The sequence below is a fragment of the Rhinichthys klamathensis genome, unplaced genomic scaffold, assembly GCF_029890125.1.
Source record: "Rhinichthys klamathensis goyatoka isolate OS25496 unplaced genomic scaffold, OSU_Roscu_1.1 h1tg000059l_1, whole genome shotgun sequence".
Classification (NCBI taxonomy): domain Eukaryota; kingdom Metazoa; phylum Chordata; class Actinopteri; order Cypriniformes; family Leuciscidae; genus Rhinichthys; species Rhinichthys klamathensis.
Window position 1 is genome coordinate 1,934,834 of NW_026606604.1, and position 14,478 is coordinate 1,949,311.

The 14,478-nt window shown below is 34.4% G+C and overlaps 4 protein-coding genes across 7 annotated transcripts; 2 read left to right on the plus strand and 2 right to left on the minus strand.

Annotated features, from left to right (window-relative positions):
• Positions 1–111: 111 nt before the first annotated feature.
• On the minus strand, positions 112–5,765 carry si:ch211-161h7.5 (uncharacterized). Of its 4 annotated transcripts, none has more exons than XM_056248883.1 (8): positions 5,669–5,765; positions 2,467–2,575; positions 2,218–2,362; positions 2,005–2,118; positions 1,005–1,149; positions 758–906; positions 536–675; positions 112–431 (listed from the first exon to the last, which is right to left on the minus strand). In XM_056248883.1, exons 1-8 carry the CDS (start codon positions 5,741–5,743, stop codon positions 277–279), a joined length of 1,032 nt encoding a protein of 343 aa, XP_056104858.1. In that variant the 5' UTR covers positions 5,744–5,765; the 3' UTR covers positions 112–276. The 4 variants fall into 4 exon arrangements, with proteins under 4 accessions (XP_056104858.1, XP_056104859.1, XP_056104861.1 ...); XM_056248884.1 differs by lacking the exon at positions 5,669–5,765 and adding an exon at positions 3,605–3,723; XM_056248886.1 differs by lacking the exon at positions 5,669–5,765 and adding an exon at positions 3,550–3,568.
• On the plus strand, positions 3,993–4,631 carry LOC130083852 (cystatin-B-like). Its single transcript, XM_056248888.1, has 3 exons — positions 3,993–4,153; positions 4,242–4,343; positions 4,503–4,631. The coding sequence occupies exons 1-3, from the start codon at positions 4,082–4,084 to the stop codon at positions 4,629–4,631; spliced, it is 303 nt and encodes a 100-aa protein (XP_056104863.1). The 5' UTR covers positions 3,993–4,081.
• Positions 5,766–5,773: 8 nt separating the features above from the next.
• On the minus strand, positions 5,774–8,586 carry mix23 (mitochondrial matrix import factor 23). The gene is made up of 5 exons (XM_056248887.1): positions 8,456–8,586; positions 7,474–7,599; positions 7,176–7,322; positions 6,140–6,199; positions 5,774–6,051 (listed from the first exon to the last, which is right to left on the minus strand). The coding sequence occupies exons 1-5, from the start codon at positions 8,504–8,506 to the stop codon at positions 6,001–6,003; spliced, it is 435 nt and encodes a 144-aa protein (XP_056104862.1). The 5' UTR covers positions 8,507–8,586; the 3' UTR covers positions 5,774–6,000.
• A 328-nt stretch (positions 8,587–8,914) lies between these two features.
• On the plus strand, positions 8,915–12,373 carry fam162a (family with sequence similarity 162 member A). The gene is made up of 6 exons (XM_056248889.1): positions 8,915–8,932; positions 9,020–9,076; positions 10,285–10,380; positions 10,623–10,734; positions 11,870–11,978; positions 12,058–12,373. The coding sequence occupies exons 2-6, from the start codon at positions 9,025–9,027 to the stop codon at positions 12,169–12,171; spliced, it is 483 nt and encodes a 160-aa protein (XP_056104864.1). The 5' UTR covers positions 8,915–8,932; positions 9,020–9,024; the 3' UTR covers positions 12,172–12,373.
• The last annotated feature ends 2,105 nt before the right edge of the window (positions 12,374–14,478 follow it).

A 14,478-nucleotide genomic window follows, 5' to 3' on the forward strand; every position in this document is an offset into this window, starting at 1 on the left:
TCTCTAGTGAGTTTTATGATTTTATTGCTGCAGAAAAAAGTACATAACAGTGCACAGATCATGGTCACTGTACACCCCCTGCCCCGATAAGAGCAATTCATTTTGTGTAACTCAGTTACACACGCTTTGTATTTTATTTTTTATTATTTATCAAAAGTACATATAAACAATGTACACATTTGAACAATTAAAAAATATATATATAATTTATAAAAAAAAAAGCATATTGTAGGATGATTACACAAATATACAATTCAATTATATGAACAGTTCAGATTAACTGAAGATCTTTTTTTGCTTTTCAGCGATTTCCATCGGTGACATGGCCTCGTCTGTATCCATGATTCTGTAGAGAGGATATTTAATATGCCTCCATATAACCAGCAACACTTTGATGGCAAATAGTGTACAAGCCAACCCCAGTAGAACAGCTGTGGAATACAACACACAATTTGGTTGTCATGAAATACACTACAGATTAAGAACATAACAGCAAAACTATTATGATGTCAATGCAGCGCTTGTTCTGGCTCACCTATGTAAATGCCATTGCGACTTGGATCCGCAGAGTTAAAGTTCTTTGTCATGTTTCCGCTCAAAGCCACAATGACAACAGGGTAGACTGTCAGAATGTATCGCAGGTGCTTTTCAAACACAAAGTTCTCAACAATAAACCTGTAAAAATCATTACGCGTTAATCTCAAGATTAACATCTTTCATTTATTTAAAATAAGTTATTAGAGTTTTATGGTCTTACCAAGCAATAGCTTCACCCAAAAGAATTGAGAGAGAGACTGTTGCTGCATCTGATTGGGTCATTCCAGCGTCATATCTCAGCACAACAGTGAAGTTGATCAAGGTGGCAATAGTTGTCCACGTTGTGTATGTTGCAAGGCCATTCTGAACCTGCAAGGTTGAAGATGCAACATTAAAAACTGCATAATGTTTTTAAAATGTAAGTTAAGTTTGAGAAGCTGTTGAGTAATATTTCAATGATATCTCACCAATATCCGAATGCACCAGAGGTCTACTTTGTGATATTTGTTTAACCAGGATCCATATTGTTTGAGGGCATGACAGGTAAAGATGATCAGCAAGTAGTTTGTGAAGGCAATCAAGGCAAGGAAAACAAATCCAGCAATCATCACCCTTTAAATAAATGCAAAGAAATTGAGTTTAAAAAAAGATGTTATTACTGTAGAAAAATGTATGTATGAATTGTATTATATATGTTATTTCATTTATACATCATTTTTTCTTTAAATATACATGCAAAGGAATTGTATTTACAAAATGTAAAAATAAGTGCAATCACGAATAATATATATATATATATATATATATATATCGTGAATACATATATAAAAAATGAATACAAATCAACTAATCGCATCTAACATGAAAGTTTTTGTTTACATAATATATATGTGTGTGTATATATTATAATATTTATATGTATAAATACAGACACGCAAACACACACACCCAGACATATATATAATATAATATACACACACACACACACACACATATATATTATGTAAACAAAAACTTTATGTTAGATGCGATTAATGGATTTGACAGCACTAAAATTGACATCTTCACCCTTTATTTATATGTTATAAAAAATGTGTTAAAGATTTTGTACTTGTATTGCGTAGTTGAGATTTGAGTCAATTGTTTTATTTGTGATAACGTAATGAAACAAGCCAAATTGTGTAGACATTATTTTTTCATTATGTAGTAGTCAATGTATGCTTTTCCCTGTGAGCTTTTGGTTTTTCTATGAATTTTTTGCATACTATAAAACCTTTAGCTGCAGTTTGCCTTTTTTGCCTTAAAATACCTTAGTTTAGTGCTTTGTTTTACCTTTATATTTAAAAAAAAAAAAATCCTCATATTTTGATCGTTTAATCAAACTTGAAGGGGTCATAAAAAACAAATATCCCCTACGGACATTACTATGTACAGTATATTTCAACATATCAGAATTTTCCTTCTTACTCTCTGTCCCACAGAAGGAGCCAGCCTATATTCAGCAGCATGTTTGCAATCCAGGTGATGAAGAATCCATACGGCAACACAGCAGGACTGCAGTACATTGGACCATAAACAGTCCTGTGATGACAATATAAATAAATGTCTCATGAACATCAAAATATTATTACATACCACTTTATTTTTGGATATCATTTGATTCTAGCTCAGAGTTCATACCTCCTGCAGGTAGTGGAGAGGATGTAAGCATGCATGAGGGACAGCCAGGTGTAGATGACACCCCAGATTGAGAAGGTCCATCCTGAGGGAGTGATTTCGGTATTGTACTTATTTGATATAGAACTAGTGGTGTTCCGAAAAGGACCTGCGGATGAGTAAAACAACATTGTAGCAATATATTCAACCAAAATGTACTTTTGCACCTATCATTTATTTAGAAACAGTATTCAGTTTATCTGCTGTACGTACCTGTTCCTGGTCCAGCAAGTGCGTTGAATACGATGCAAATGATGTACATGACAACAGAAAGGACTATGAGTGCTAAACGGGCAGTGCTGTGATCTCCCATTGTGAGCAGCTGAAATAAAGAGAATGTAATGCTATCTTAAAATATTTAACAGAAGCGCACTCGACTCAGAAGCACTGCTAATATTATTACTAGCCTATTGACTATAAACATAAATGCACTAGAATCGTATCTGACCTACAGCTGAAAACACTCCCAGAGTCTGAAACCAAGAGTAAAATAGAGAAGGAAGTTAACATAACACCCCGAGGACTGACAAACACAAATGCAGTACTACTCCCGTGGGACTGGTTTTATAAGTGTGCAGGTTGTGTAACTGTATGAGTACACGTGCAGAGTATGACACACAAATACATGCGCACAATGGCTGTCAAGGCAACCATTTTTTTCATTGCATAAATGTCTGATGGTTTCGAAAAAGCCTTACATAACTTAGTGACCTTTACTTTGCACACTCTGAAGAAACTAAAATATTTGTAATAGATGGAAGAAGGGTTTTGTATTTCTTTAAGGTTCTTTCTTTAGTTTCTGAAGTAAAAACTAAACTTTTATCAAAGAGTACATATAGCACATGTTCTTTAGATAACATCTTGTATGGCTTAGTCATTAACCATACAGTGTTATGTCTTTAACAGTAAAGGGAACTGGGAGGGGATGGACACATGGATGGACACATGATGTTGAATAAATGATGGATAGACAAAAATGGGCAGAAGGATATCTATTATGAAATGAAATGTTAAAATATGAGTTGAAGGAGTTGCCATTTCTATACATTTTAATAAGACACGGTCACTATCACACTCAACCTGTTATGAAACATTTTTCGAGGTTTGGTTTGAGCTTGAAAAATTGCAGATTACCAGAGAACCTTGCAAAACTGGTTTGGGTGTTTGGTTTCATTCAAATAAACTTAACAATTAGGTAGATCTTAAAATCCAACCTCGTTGGATATCAAGTTTCAGTTTTTGAACTTGTTCTTCACCCAACTAGGACATTTGTTTTTGTGTGTGGTCTCAATTTACCTGAATTCAGTTGTGTTCAGCAGTGGCAGAAGCTTCAGTAGTCACATGGACTCACCTGGGTTTGTAGAGTTTATGTACTCAATTTCTTGCTAAAAACTTGCCTTGTCGTTATTTTAAATATGTTAAAATAATGATTTAAATTTAAAATAATATTTAATTTTGTAAAAATGTCAGTGTAACCATATCTATGAGTGTAACTATCCACGCCCTAACCAGTAGCATGTGCGGTAAAACGAGGTTCAATCCACATTACGGGGGAGATGAACCATGAACAGAGACACATTAACATAAAGAAGATCAATATTTTACATTTAAAGTTAAATAATTATAATGCTTAGATATATATTTAAGCTCAACAGCAGAGTATCAATCAGGTCTTTTTCTGTTGATACACTACAACCCTCTTTGGTCTATTCCACAAAAATGGTTTCTTCCAATGTGTCGTGATATCCAGGAAGTAAACATTCCAGTCAGTAAATCTTGTTGTGAGCAGACGTTCCCGAGTATTTTGTATTAACCTTCTGTATTTAAAATGCCTTTACTTTGTGGCGGAACATCCGAGGCGAAAGATGCAAATGAAGAGGTGCAGAAAATATGCGATGAGGTTAGTAACTTTACATTGCAGAGAAACAGAAATAGTGAAGTGATGTGTCATACAGCAACATTCACTGGCAACTCCCGTTTTTTCTCAGGTAAAGTCTCATGCCGAGGATAAAGCTGGCCGCAAGTTTGACGCTTTCACCGCCAAATCTTTTAAAACGCAAGTTGTTGCGGGGAAGAATTACTTTATTAAGGTAAGAGAAAACCCTGTGTGATTTTATGAATGAACGTATAGGGGAACCCTGTTAATGTACTGATTTTATATGTAAAAGCAAGCCTCAGATAACACTTACAGTCCTGAACTATAACGTTAATGGTTTTTGAATGTACTGTTCTAAATGATCTGTTTTTAGGTGCATGTAGGTGAGGATGACTATATTCATCTGCGTGTCTATAAAACCCTGCCCCATGCTGGAGAAAAACTGGAGCTGCACAGCATTCAGACATCCAAGGCTCATCATGATGCCATTGAATACTTCTGAAGTGAAAGATCAAATCATCATTAATATTGCCCAACATACTCATGAATCCCACAGTTACCATTTTTACACAGTAAATGTTATATTAACGTCAAAAGATGAAACGTTAACCCATGTATTACATGTGGTGATCTTATCAATAATTGACATGTGTTACTCCCTTACACTCAAAAGATCAATTAACTCACATCTAGTTATCCATGCCAATAGTTTGGTCTTCACATTTTGGGCTTTGTACTTAGTGATACTGATGCAGTAAATAGTAGTTTTATACTCGACTGCCTATAATGTATTTTATTTACATAAAATGCATAGATGGAAAGTTGTGAATTGTTTTTGTCTTCGCATAGTGGACTTTTTTCATATATGGATTTGTTATTCAAGTTATGAGTGCTAGGGAGTCCATGGAAAAATAAAAAATATTTAGATTTCATTTTTTAGAAGATTTTGGATTTAAATAAAAATGATTTTTAAAAATTTGATTAAAATAAACATGTCAGTCTAAATATTTTTTTTAATTAAAAGTAATGTAACTGATTAGAAACTAAATATTTTGATTTAAAAGATTTTATATTTTAAATAATGCTAAAAATTAACATCTGATTTAAATACAATTATTATAACTAAAAAAATAATTAAATGTAATGTAACTGAATTGACTAGATATTAGATTTAGGAATGATTTAAAAATATATAATTTAATTTAAATAACTAATTAAAAAATTATTTCAGTCTAAATAGACTAAATGCATTACATGTAATGTAACTGAATTGAAACTAAATATTTTGATTTAAATAAGGGATAAAATAATAATCTGATTTTAATAACTAATTTAAAGAGTATACAATTATTTTAATTTAAATAAATACAGACTAAACGTAGTAATGTAACTGAATAGAAGCTAAATCTTTTCCAAATAATATTTTTGACAAATTTATAATATAATTTTTCACAGTATATATAGGGCCTTTATACAAGAACTGGTCTTTTAAATTTTTAGGATGTGGGTCATTAAGAAACTGAAAACCCCTTCTTTAACCTTTGACACAAGTGGGCATGTCAAGTTCTGAGAACAGATCAAGAAACGTATCCTCCTCTTCATCTGAACATTCATCGCTGTGTTGCAAAGCAAATAACATTTCAGTAATTGGAAAACATTTCATTTTTAATAAAATCTTTTGTACAGTATTTATACAAAAAGGTTTACAGGACTAGGGCAACGGTAGTGTTCCTTCACTGCAGAAACACAAAGCCACAGACAGAGCACACTGGCGGAGGAGGGTTTGTGAGATGTTTGGGGTCAATGTCCCGGCTCAGCTCCAGGTGTTGTCCTCAGAACACTGTGGTTCATGTTGACAACAGAGCTATCATTCACTTGATCTTGGGAGGGGTGTAGTGAATTCGGCACCTTTCGTTGAAAACCTAGGGGGGAAAAGCCATCAGGGACATGTTTCTGAATGAAAACAGCTCATGTTCAATAGAATCAATAGAAGACACTCAAAAACCTCACCTTCAGACTCCGGTCATTGACCACCTCTTCAACATTCAGCTCAGACTGCATGATTTTTAACTGTAGGCAAATTGAGAAGATTTCAATATCAGCCATTTGTGAACGGACTTCCACACAGTGCTATTTTAGTTTTATTATAGACCTTATGTAGCCCCGCCCCTTTCCAGCGCTGCGCTCGTTGTCTTTTGACTTCCGGTCTGTATTTTCACAGCGACCTTGCATAGGTATGAATGAACTGCTCGTAAAAAATTCCCCGTCGACATTTGTTAAGACATCTGCTTTACAATGTTTATGATAAACATTACAATGCTCATGATAACTTTTGTTAACTCTACAATAAGTAAATCCACATCACCAGCTAATTACTCCAGGACACGGATGCCATAGAAATATACAGAGCGACCGCAAAAACGGAAGTTCAAAGACAGTATTCTAAAAATGACGGCGCGCACGTTTCTCTGGTGCATAAGGTCTATAGAATTATTCATATTTTGAATTAGCATTTATTTTTATAGTTTTAGTTATATTCATTTAAGTTAAATTTTTTTAAATTTTGTTATGTGCAGTTTTCATTTTATTTGTTTTTTAACTTGTACTGCTATTTAGGTTCAATTTTCTTTTCCAGTTGATTTTAGTTTTATTAATTTCCACTTAATTTTAGTTTTTCAATTTAAACATATTTCAGTTTATTGCCGAGGCAACATTTTCTAATTTTCATTTAGTTTGTTTTTTATTTTATTTAACAGAAATGTTTTTAATAGTTTTACTTAACGATAATTACCCTTCTTTCAAATTATATAAAAGGGAACATTAACACATAGTGGAATATAATAATGTAAACAAAACTTTAAGCAACCATGGATTTGAGAAGCACTTCTTCAAGTCTTCAGATTCACGTGGTTCCGCTTATTGTCTGTTATATATGTATGTAAGTTGGGCAACCTCTAGTCTTACATTGCTTTGGTTATGAGTCAACAGATAAAACTACATAACACTAAGAGTCCATGGGTCCCCTGGTGGCAGACAGTGGTATTACCTTAGTTTGTTCTTTCCTGAGTTGCTTGATAATTGACAAGTTGTCACTATCTTTTGCCCTCTTTTCACGTAACTGTCCAACAACAGCAGAGGTCTCTGTAATACATGATTTTATTGCCTTATCTCTGGACAGGTGGGCTTCCATGAGCTGAAAGACAAAGTACAGGGAAAAAGCTTGTAATTGAACATCACATACTAGTGATAGTTCACTAAAATAAGTCATACATCTATCACAGAATTAGTGTACCTCTAATAATCATTTTAGATAATTTAAAAGCACTTTGTAAGGGGATACATACAGATTCATAAAGTTCTTTGCAGGTCTGTGTGGCATCCACTTTGCCTGAAAAGGACACAGTGGGCACAGTGGTATTAAGGGCATGGACAATTCTGTCATCTATGGTGCGCATCCCTTTTAATACTTCCTAGAGGACATACGGAGAGATAGAAAAACAGCAGAAAATGTATGTCATTTACTGTAAGCAATGCAATCATTGTTGTTCTGATGCCTTAATTAAAAATCTTAAAACCCTTAAAATTAAGAATAATTTTCTCCATTTAAGAAATATTAATATTACTGAATACTAATTTATCTTAAAGTAAAACCCCTCCGTATTCATCACATATTACATTTATAATGTATACAATATAACTACACATGGCCATGGGTAGTTGACACCATTTCAAGCAGAGTCCTGCCGTGTGACATGTTATAGTTCATCTAAACCCATTTTTAAACTACGTTAAGTTATTGTATAATTATTATATATGCAGCTTTATAAGCTCATATTAACTGAGGGACACATACCACAGACATAATTAACAGAATTGAAATAAATCGTACAATTGAAATGAAATAAATAAGAAGTTATTAAAAATTATTCAAAAAGAGAAAAGTGTTACAACACCTAAAATTTCACTTCACCTTTAAATAAAATCCTGATGCTGAAAAAAGTTCACGAGTCCATGTTGTCAACTACCCAAATTTTACACATAAATATGAACTTAATAGCTTTAATAAAAAAACTTAGAATTTCTGTATATTGTTTTGTGTATAAATTATAGGTCATTTAATGCATACATTTATATTTATAAAGAAAAGCAGTGTCATGTTTGCTCTGCTGCTCATTGAACCACACGACTGCGTGCATCAGACCAGAGGGTCAGACATTTATACATCTTTCCTGTAAACTTCATAACACCGTGCTCATAAAAATCAATGTGCGCTTAATAATCCTCCATATTTTTTATCCTAACCATTGGCAAGTTCGCTAGTTTTACCTGAAACATTGAAAAGTCCTCACAGTTCAGAACTCCACCGGGCGCCGCCATACTGGACTCTGAAGAGGTCCTGCGCGCCGAGGGTGTCCAAAAACTGCCTACATTATACTTACTACAAAAGATGTCGTCTTTGACACTAACTAAATAATGTTACAGATAATTACTGAGTATTTTTCATACTAGTGTGAGCCATTTTAACGGAGATTATGTGATGTAATTATTTCTCACTATAATCAGGATTAAACGTGAGCGTGTAAAATCCACAGGTGCTTTATGCGAAATATTATGAAGAACTTCAAATATTGTGCATATTATCTTATTTAACTATGCTTTTTACAACCGCATGCGTGTTACGAACACATACGTATGTCCTTAACAGGCGCTCCTATGAGCTGGTTTGACTTCTCAGGGTCCTTCAGTGTTTTAACAGCGCTGCGCTCTTGCAAGTACGACGAACTCGAACTGACATTCATCCAGGTAGAGAAACTAAAACTGGCGTTGTCATTTAGACAGGCTTTCATGGCTTAAATTTGGTCTTTTTTCTATCATTATATTTTTCTTCAGAAGTCATGATCTTCAACGTGATCCGCGGGCCTCGCGCTGCCTTTGGGAGTTTAATAGGTCAGTATTTTCCTTAAGTTTGTTTTGGACCGGACGCAGCATGTGATAAGCTTTGGCACTGGGCACAGTGACAGTGGGCATTCTTGACACACTTATTAGCACAACACTAAGCACTGAACACATGATTATAAACGTTTATAAACGATTATGACGTAGTTTAACTTTTCGATACCGGCGTGATTGGATGCATGGATTTGATCACTTTTAATTTATGTTTTATCTAATACGTGAAAAGAGCCACACCTCTTGTGAATTTACGATTTTACAACTCTATCTGATCTCTTTACTATAGTAAATAAATATTAGTAACAGCTGTGGTAACTTGGTATCGCTCAGTATGTCATCAAAAAGAAGAAGAATTGGAGCTCTATATCTAATCTCTTACAAAAATGCACAACTTACAAATTAAATATACAAAATACAACAATAAATGTACAAACTTTTTTCATATATTAGTATGTATTATTAATATATATGTAATTGTTATATTTTATATATATATATATATATATATATATAATATATCAATGTAATAATATACTAATTAATTATATATATTTATATAATAATTGTTATATATAATATATTAATATATATGTTCAAACTATACTCAAAAATTAGAGTATAGTTTCTTTCTATATGTACTTTATTCAAACTATATTCATACTCACCATAGCAATTATAGTTTCTGACAAAATAATACAGTTACAGTAGTATATATGATAGTGACACAAAAAGATTGTGAAAGCTTGTTTGAAGAAGATCCCAATACAACTGTAGAAACTGGGAGAAACTGTAATTGCTATGGTGAGTCTGAATATAGTGTAAATATAGAAAGAAACTATACTCGGAATTTTTAAGTACAGTTTGGAAATTTAACATTTACAAAGACAATGTTTTTATGTACATTTATTTAAAAAAAAAAGATAAATAAAATGTTCAAATTATCCAATAATAAATTAAATGATTAAAACAGCTGCTCAAATGAAAATTAAATTCTTAAATGCACTTTCATGTCCTCATTTGGGGAACAAAAAATGTATAATAATGACTCATAATCAGTGCAAATGTAACAGGAAATAACATATTAGTTTTGTATAAACATCCATCATACAGCCAAAATTGATCACCATGGCAGCCTTAAAGGGACAGTTCAGCTAAAATTGTCTTTATGTGTTCCACTGAGGAATTGTCCCTTTCCCCCATAGGGCAGTGGCGGAGAGGCGTGATGAACGGAGGGAGCAGAAGACTGTGCAGCAAGCCTCAAGAAGGGGCATCTACACCCCTTCAGACCACAGAACCGGGTCAGTACTCCAAATATCTATTTATTTCTACCTGCCTGCATTAGGAGTGGCATATGACATGATACAGCACTCAAAAATTCACCCACAGCACGCAACAGCGTAATTGCACTGTAGAGCAAGATAAGTTCCTGTTCTGGTTGTTCTACAAGGATCAGATTATACTAGAGGGAATTTAATCTTTTTCCCCAACAGACCAACTTCTCCTCACTAACACCTTTCTCATCTCTCGGTGTTGCCTTTAGCTCAACGGCTTGGGTTTAAAGTGCCAGGCTACCGCCCAAAAGAATGGGATAAGAAGATGCTGATGTGGTCCGGGCGATTCAAAACCGCAGAGCAGATTCCCGAGTTTGTGTCGTAAGTGGGCTATTCTTCTTTACATTCGAAGAAACCCCCAGTTTCAGGCATGCTACTTAACTGAACGTGTAGTTGGTTAAGGAGGTCATGTGCCAGCTTATTGGTGGAACACAAGAGCTGTCTACTGTAAGGTTTAAATGAGATTTACTCCCAGTGTAATGACAGGTAATTAGTGTAATTCATGGTATCTGGAGGGAGATCAGAGTGGACTCTGTTTGTGATGGTTAGATGCAAAACAGAACAGGCACGTCCTTTGTGACCTTCCATACATACAGTTGCTTTTCACTAGGGATTGGTGAATATAACGATTTAATGATTAATCGTGATATTTCTTTTTATCCCGATTCTTAAAATCCCAAGATCAATCTTTTTTAGTGTATGACTATTTTCAGTAGCTTTGTGAGAGAATGTATATGTAAAGGCTTGTTCACACCAAGAACGATCACTATAAAGAGATAACTAATACCTTAACTATATTAGCGTCCACACACCAATGGATGATAGCGCTCTGTTTATTATAAGTGCGCGCTGCAGTGATGTCATCCGCCGCTTTAAATGATTGGCTGTCAAGGTTTTATCGTTCATCAGCTGGGGAAAAAAAGTTTTGATAGTGATTCAAACAATATCGTTTCTCTGTGTGGTTATTGTTAAAGGAATAGTTCACTTTAAAATGAAAATTCTGTCATCATTTACTCACCCTCAAGTTGTTTCAAACCTGTATGAATTTCTGTCTTCTGCTAAACACAAAAAAAGAGATTTTGAAGAACGTCGGTAACCAGAAAGTTGATGTACCCCATTTTATGAAAAACATAAAACATACAACGAAATCAGTGAAGCCCGATTCAAAAAGAAATGACTCTTGAACTTGTTCTTTTTAGTGAATCAAAAACATACAGCCCAGATGTCAGCAAAATGAATGACCCCTTTTTTAAACGATTCATTCAAAAATAAATAAAGTTTTTTGGGGTATTAGCATTTGAATCAAATAAGAAAATCTGTAAATATGCCCTGCTCTAATCTTACATTGTTTCTCTTTGTAAAATCACAGCATTATACAGTAGGACTTCACTTATCTTTGTGGGTGTACTATTTTATGCTAATGCCTATACTTATGAAAATACTGTGCTGTTTTCAGTTTTGAGATGATTGATGCTGCCAGGAACAGAGTGCGTGTGAAGGCCTGCTATGTCATGATGGCACTGACCATACTGGCGTGCCTCGGTATGGTTATCTCTGGCAAACAGGTAATAAAACAGTGTATAAATGAAATGCCGTCTTAGATTGTGTAATATAAAATCCTTTAATAAATGTCTTCTATGACAGGCGGTAGGTCGGCATGACAATCTGACCGCTCGTAACATGGAGAAGAAGGCTCGATTGAGAGAGGATGCACAGAAGGAGAAGGAGGCCGCTGCACTTGCAGAGAAAGCCCAGTGATATGCCTTCATTCGAGCTCCCAAAGCCCATCATTCACCATCCAGTTTTTCCAAATATCACATGCCACACCCCATGGGAACTCTAGTAGAGGTGGTACAGATGTTCCTCCACGACTTCTTGAGTAGTGTATAAAATAAAGATGAGATGTCCTCTGTGTGATTTTTGTATATATTAAGCAAAAAATAAAATACTGGTCCACTGATGTTTATTTGCTTTACACCTATCTTTAGTCTCATTGTGAATGTCTTTTGTTTTTGTAGCTAATATTTAATAGTAATAATGCCAGAATTACATGACATGAAGGTACAGATATATCAGCCGATATTAGAAATGAATTTATCAGTATCTGTCCATATTGGATATTTCCAATTTTTCTATTCAGATTAATGAATGCAATGGAAGTTGCTTTGGATAAAAGCATCTGCTAAACAAATGTTAAAGGATTAGTTCACTTTTAAAAAAACTTTTGCTGATAATTTACTCACCCCCATGTCATCCAAGATGTCCATGTCTTTCTTTCTTCAGTCGAAAAGAAATTAATGTTTTTGATGAAAACATTCCTGGATTTTTCTCCATATAATGCACTTTGCTGGGCACCAAACGGTTCAAGGTCTAAATGACCGTTTCAGTGCAGCTTCAAAGGGCTTTAAACGATACCAGACGATGAATAAGGGTCTTATCTAGCGAAACGATCGGTCATTTCAAAAATAAATAAAAAAGTTAAAGTGTTATAGGCACAAATGCTCGCCTTGCGAACTCTCCTGTTCGAACTCGTTCATCAAAATGAACGAATCTTTTTTCGAGTCATTGACTCGTTCATCAAAATTAACGAATCTTTTTTCGAGTCATTGACTCGTTCATTTTGATGAACGAGTTCGAACAGGAGAGTTCGCAAGGCGAGCATTTGTGCCTATAAAACTTTAATTTTTTTTTTTTTTTTTGAAATGACCGATCGTTTCGCTAGATAAGACCCTTATTCATCGTCTGGTATCGTTTAAAGCCCTTTGAAGCTGCACTGAAACGGTCATTTAGACCTTGAACCGTTTGGTGCCCAGCAAAGTGCATTATATGGAGAAAAATCCAGGAATGTTTTCATCAAAAACATTAATTTCTTTTCGACTGAAGAAAAAAAGACATGGACATCTTGGATGACATGGGGGTGAGTAAATTATCAGCAAAAAAATTTTTTAAAGTGAACTAATCTTTTAACATGATCACAATCACCATTTTAATATTGGTGCATCCCTACATGAATGGTCATGTTTATTATCTGGACTGGACTTGATTAAAATAACCAATCTGAAGTGTTTGCTCACAATATCCCTAAATTATATAGAAAAACAATGAGTAGATGGTCAAAAAATAAGTTGATAGTAGCTGAGAAAAACATCAGCTAAAGGAAAGCCTGACACCCAACCCATTTTTATTCAATTTTACAGAACAGTAAAATTACAATACTAACATTTATGGTTGTCTTCATTTAAAAAGTTAAACCATTTTGCTTTTTTATTGTGGCGGAAATCCAATTGTAGACCTAAACGCTTCTCTCTGTTGACAGATTTAAAAACGATTCTCATTATGAATTTGGGAAGATGGTTGGCATGTTCAGCTCTCAAATGCAAATTATAAGCGACTAAAACACACAGCACTTGCAGAGTAGCATTTACTGTAACTTAAAGTGAACACAGTGCTGTGCTTTACTCTGAAACACGCAGCACTTTATATTTTTATAATTAGATCACAACCATTGCGATTTGATGATCGCACTAAGATAGGATCACCCAGCCGTAGGATCATATTCTAACAACCATGCACTGTTAAAATTCGTAAAGTCACCAGGAAATTGGCGAGTAACACCATTTTTACACGCATTTGGCGTTTTGAACCCTGGCTAACATGCGGGGTGTCCTGCAGATGGCGCCGCGAGCTCCTGTAGGGCTTGTTTTTGTGCATTAAATAACTTTATTAGAAAGCGTAACATTTTGCAGTTTATTTAGTAATTGTTTAAGGCCATTTTGCGATTTCGATCATCATACAGTAATCAGGCCTCAACCCAACCATTTCTTTCTCGGAATTACGCAATTCACGTGGGTCATAAAACACGGAAATTCTTGTAAATATGAGAAAAATCACATCCCTGATGTAATGACTGGGCCTTTTGTGAATGAAGCAATGATGAATGAGTTTCCTAAAGTACCAACATATTTCAATTAAATCACGTGACCACTGAGATTCATGAAACAGCATTTATGCAAATGGCGTAACAGAGAACAGTTACACAATCTCAATACAACAGCAGTATTGAAC

What these genes read in the sequence shown, in the direction of transcription:
- LOC130083852 (XM_056248888.1), top strand. Translation starts at nt 4,082, where the DNA reads ATGCCTTTACTTTGTGGCGGAACATCCGAGGCGAAAGATGCAAATGAA. An exon ending in TGCAGAAAATATGCGATGAG is followed by an intron (nt 4,154 to 4,241) that starts GTTAGTAACTTT and finishes GTTTTTTCTCAG; the next exon opens with GTAAAGTCTCATGCCGAGGA. An exon ending in GGAAGAATTACTTTATTAAG is followed by an intron (nt 4,344 to 4,502) that starts GTAAGAGAAAAC and finishes ATCTGTTTTTAG; the next exon opens with GTGCATGTAGGTGAGGATGA.
- mix23 (XM_056248887.1), bottom strand. Translation starts at nt 8,506, where the DNA reads ATGGCGGCGCCCGGTGGAGTTCTGAACTGTGAGGACTTTTCAATGTTT. An exon ending in GCAAAGAACTTTATGAATCT is followed by an intron (nt 7,323 to 7,473) that starts GTATGTATCCCC and finishes TTTGTCTTTCAG; the next exon opens with CTCATGGAAGCCCACCTGTC. An exon ending in TCAGGAAAGAACAAACTAAG is followed by an intron (nt 6,200 to 7,175) that starts GTAATACCACTG and finishes ATTTGCCTACAG; the next exon opens with TTAAAAATCATGCAGTCTGA.
- fam162a (XM_056248889.1), top strand. Translation starts at nt 9,025, where the DNA reads ATGATCTTCAACGTGATCCGCGGGCCTCGCGCTGCCTTTGGGAGTTTA. An exon ending in TGCCTTTGGGAGTTTAATAG is followed by an intron (nt 9,077 to 10,284) that starts GTCAGTATTTTC and finishes TTTCCCCCATAG; the next exon opens with GGCAGTGGCGGAGAGGCGTG. An exon ending in CCTTCAGACCACAGAACCGG is followed by an intron (nt 10,381 to 10,622) that starts GTCAGTACTCCA and finishes TGTTGCCTTTAG; the next exon opens with CTCAACGGCTTGGGTTTAAA.
- si:ch211-161h7.5 (XM_056248883.1), bottom strand. Translation starts at nt 5,743, where the DNA reads ATGAATGTTCAGATGAAGAGGAGGATACGTTTCTTGATCTGTTCTCAG. An exon ending in CTCCTTCTGTGGGACAGAGA is followed by an intron (nt 1,150 to 2,004) that starts GTAAGAAGGAAA and finishes ATTTATTTAAAG; the next exon opens with GGTGATGATTGCTGGATTTG. An exon ending in TCGCAATGGCATTTACATAG is followed by an intron (nt 432 to 535) that starts GTGAGCCAGAAC and finishes TGTATTCCACAG; the next exon opens with CTGTTCTACTGGGGTTGGCT.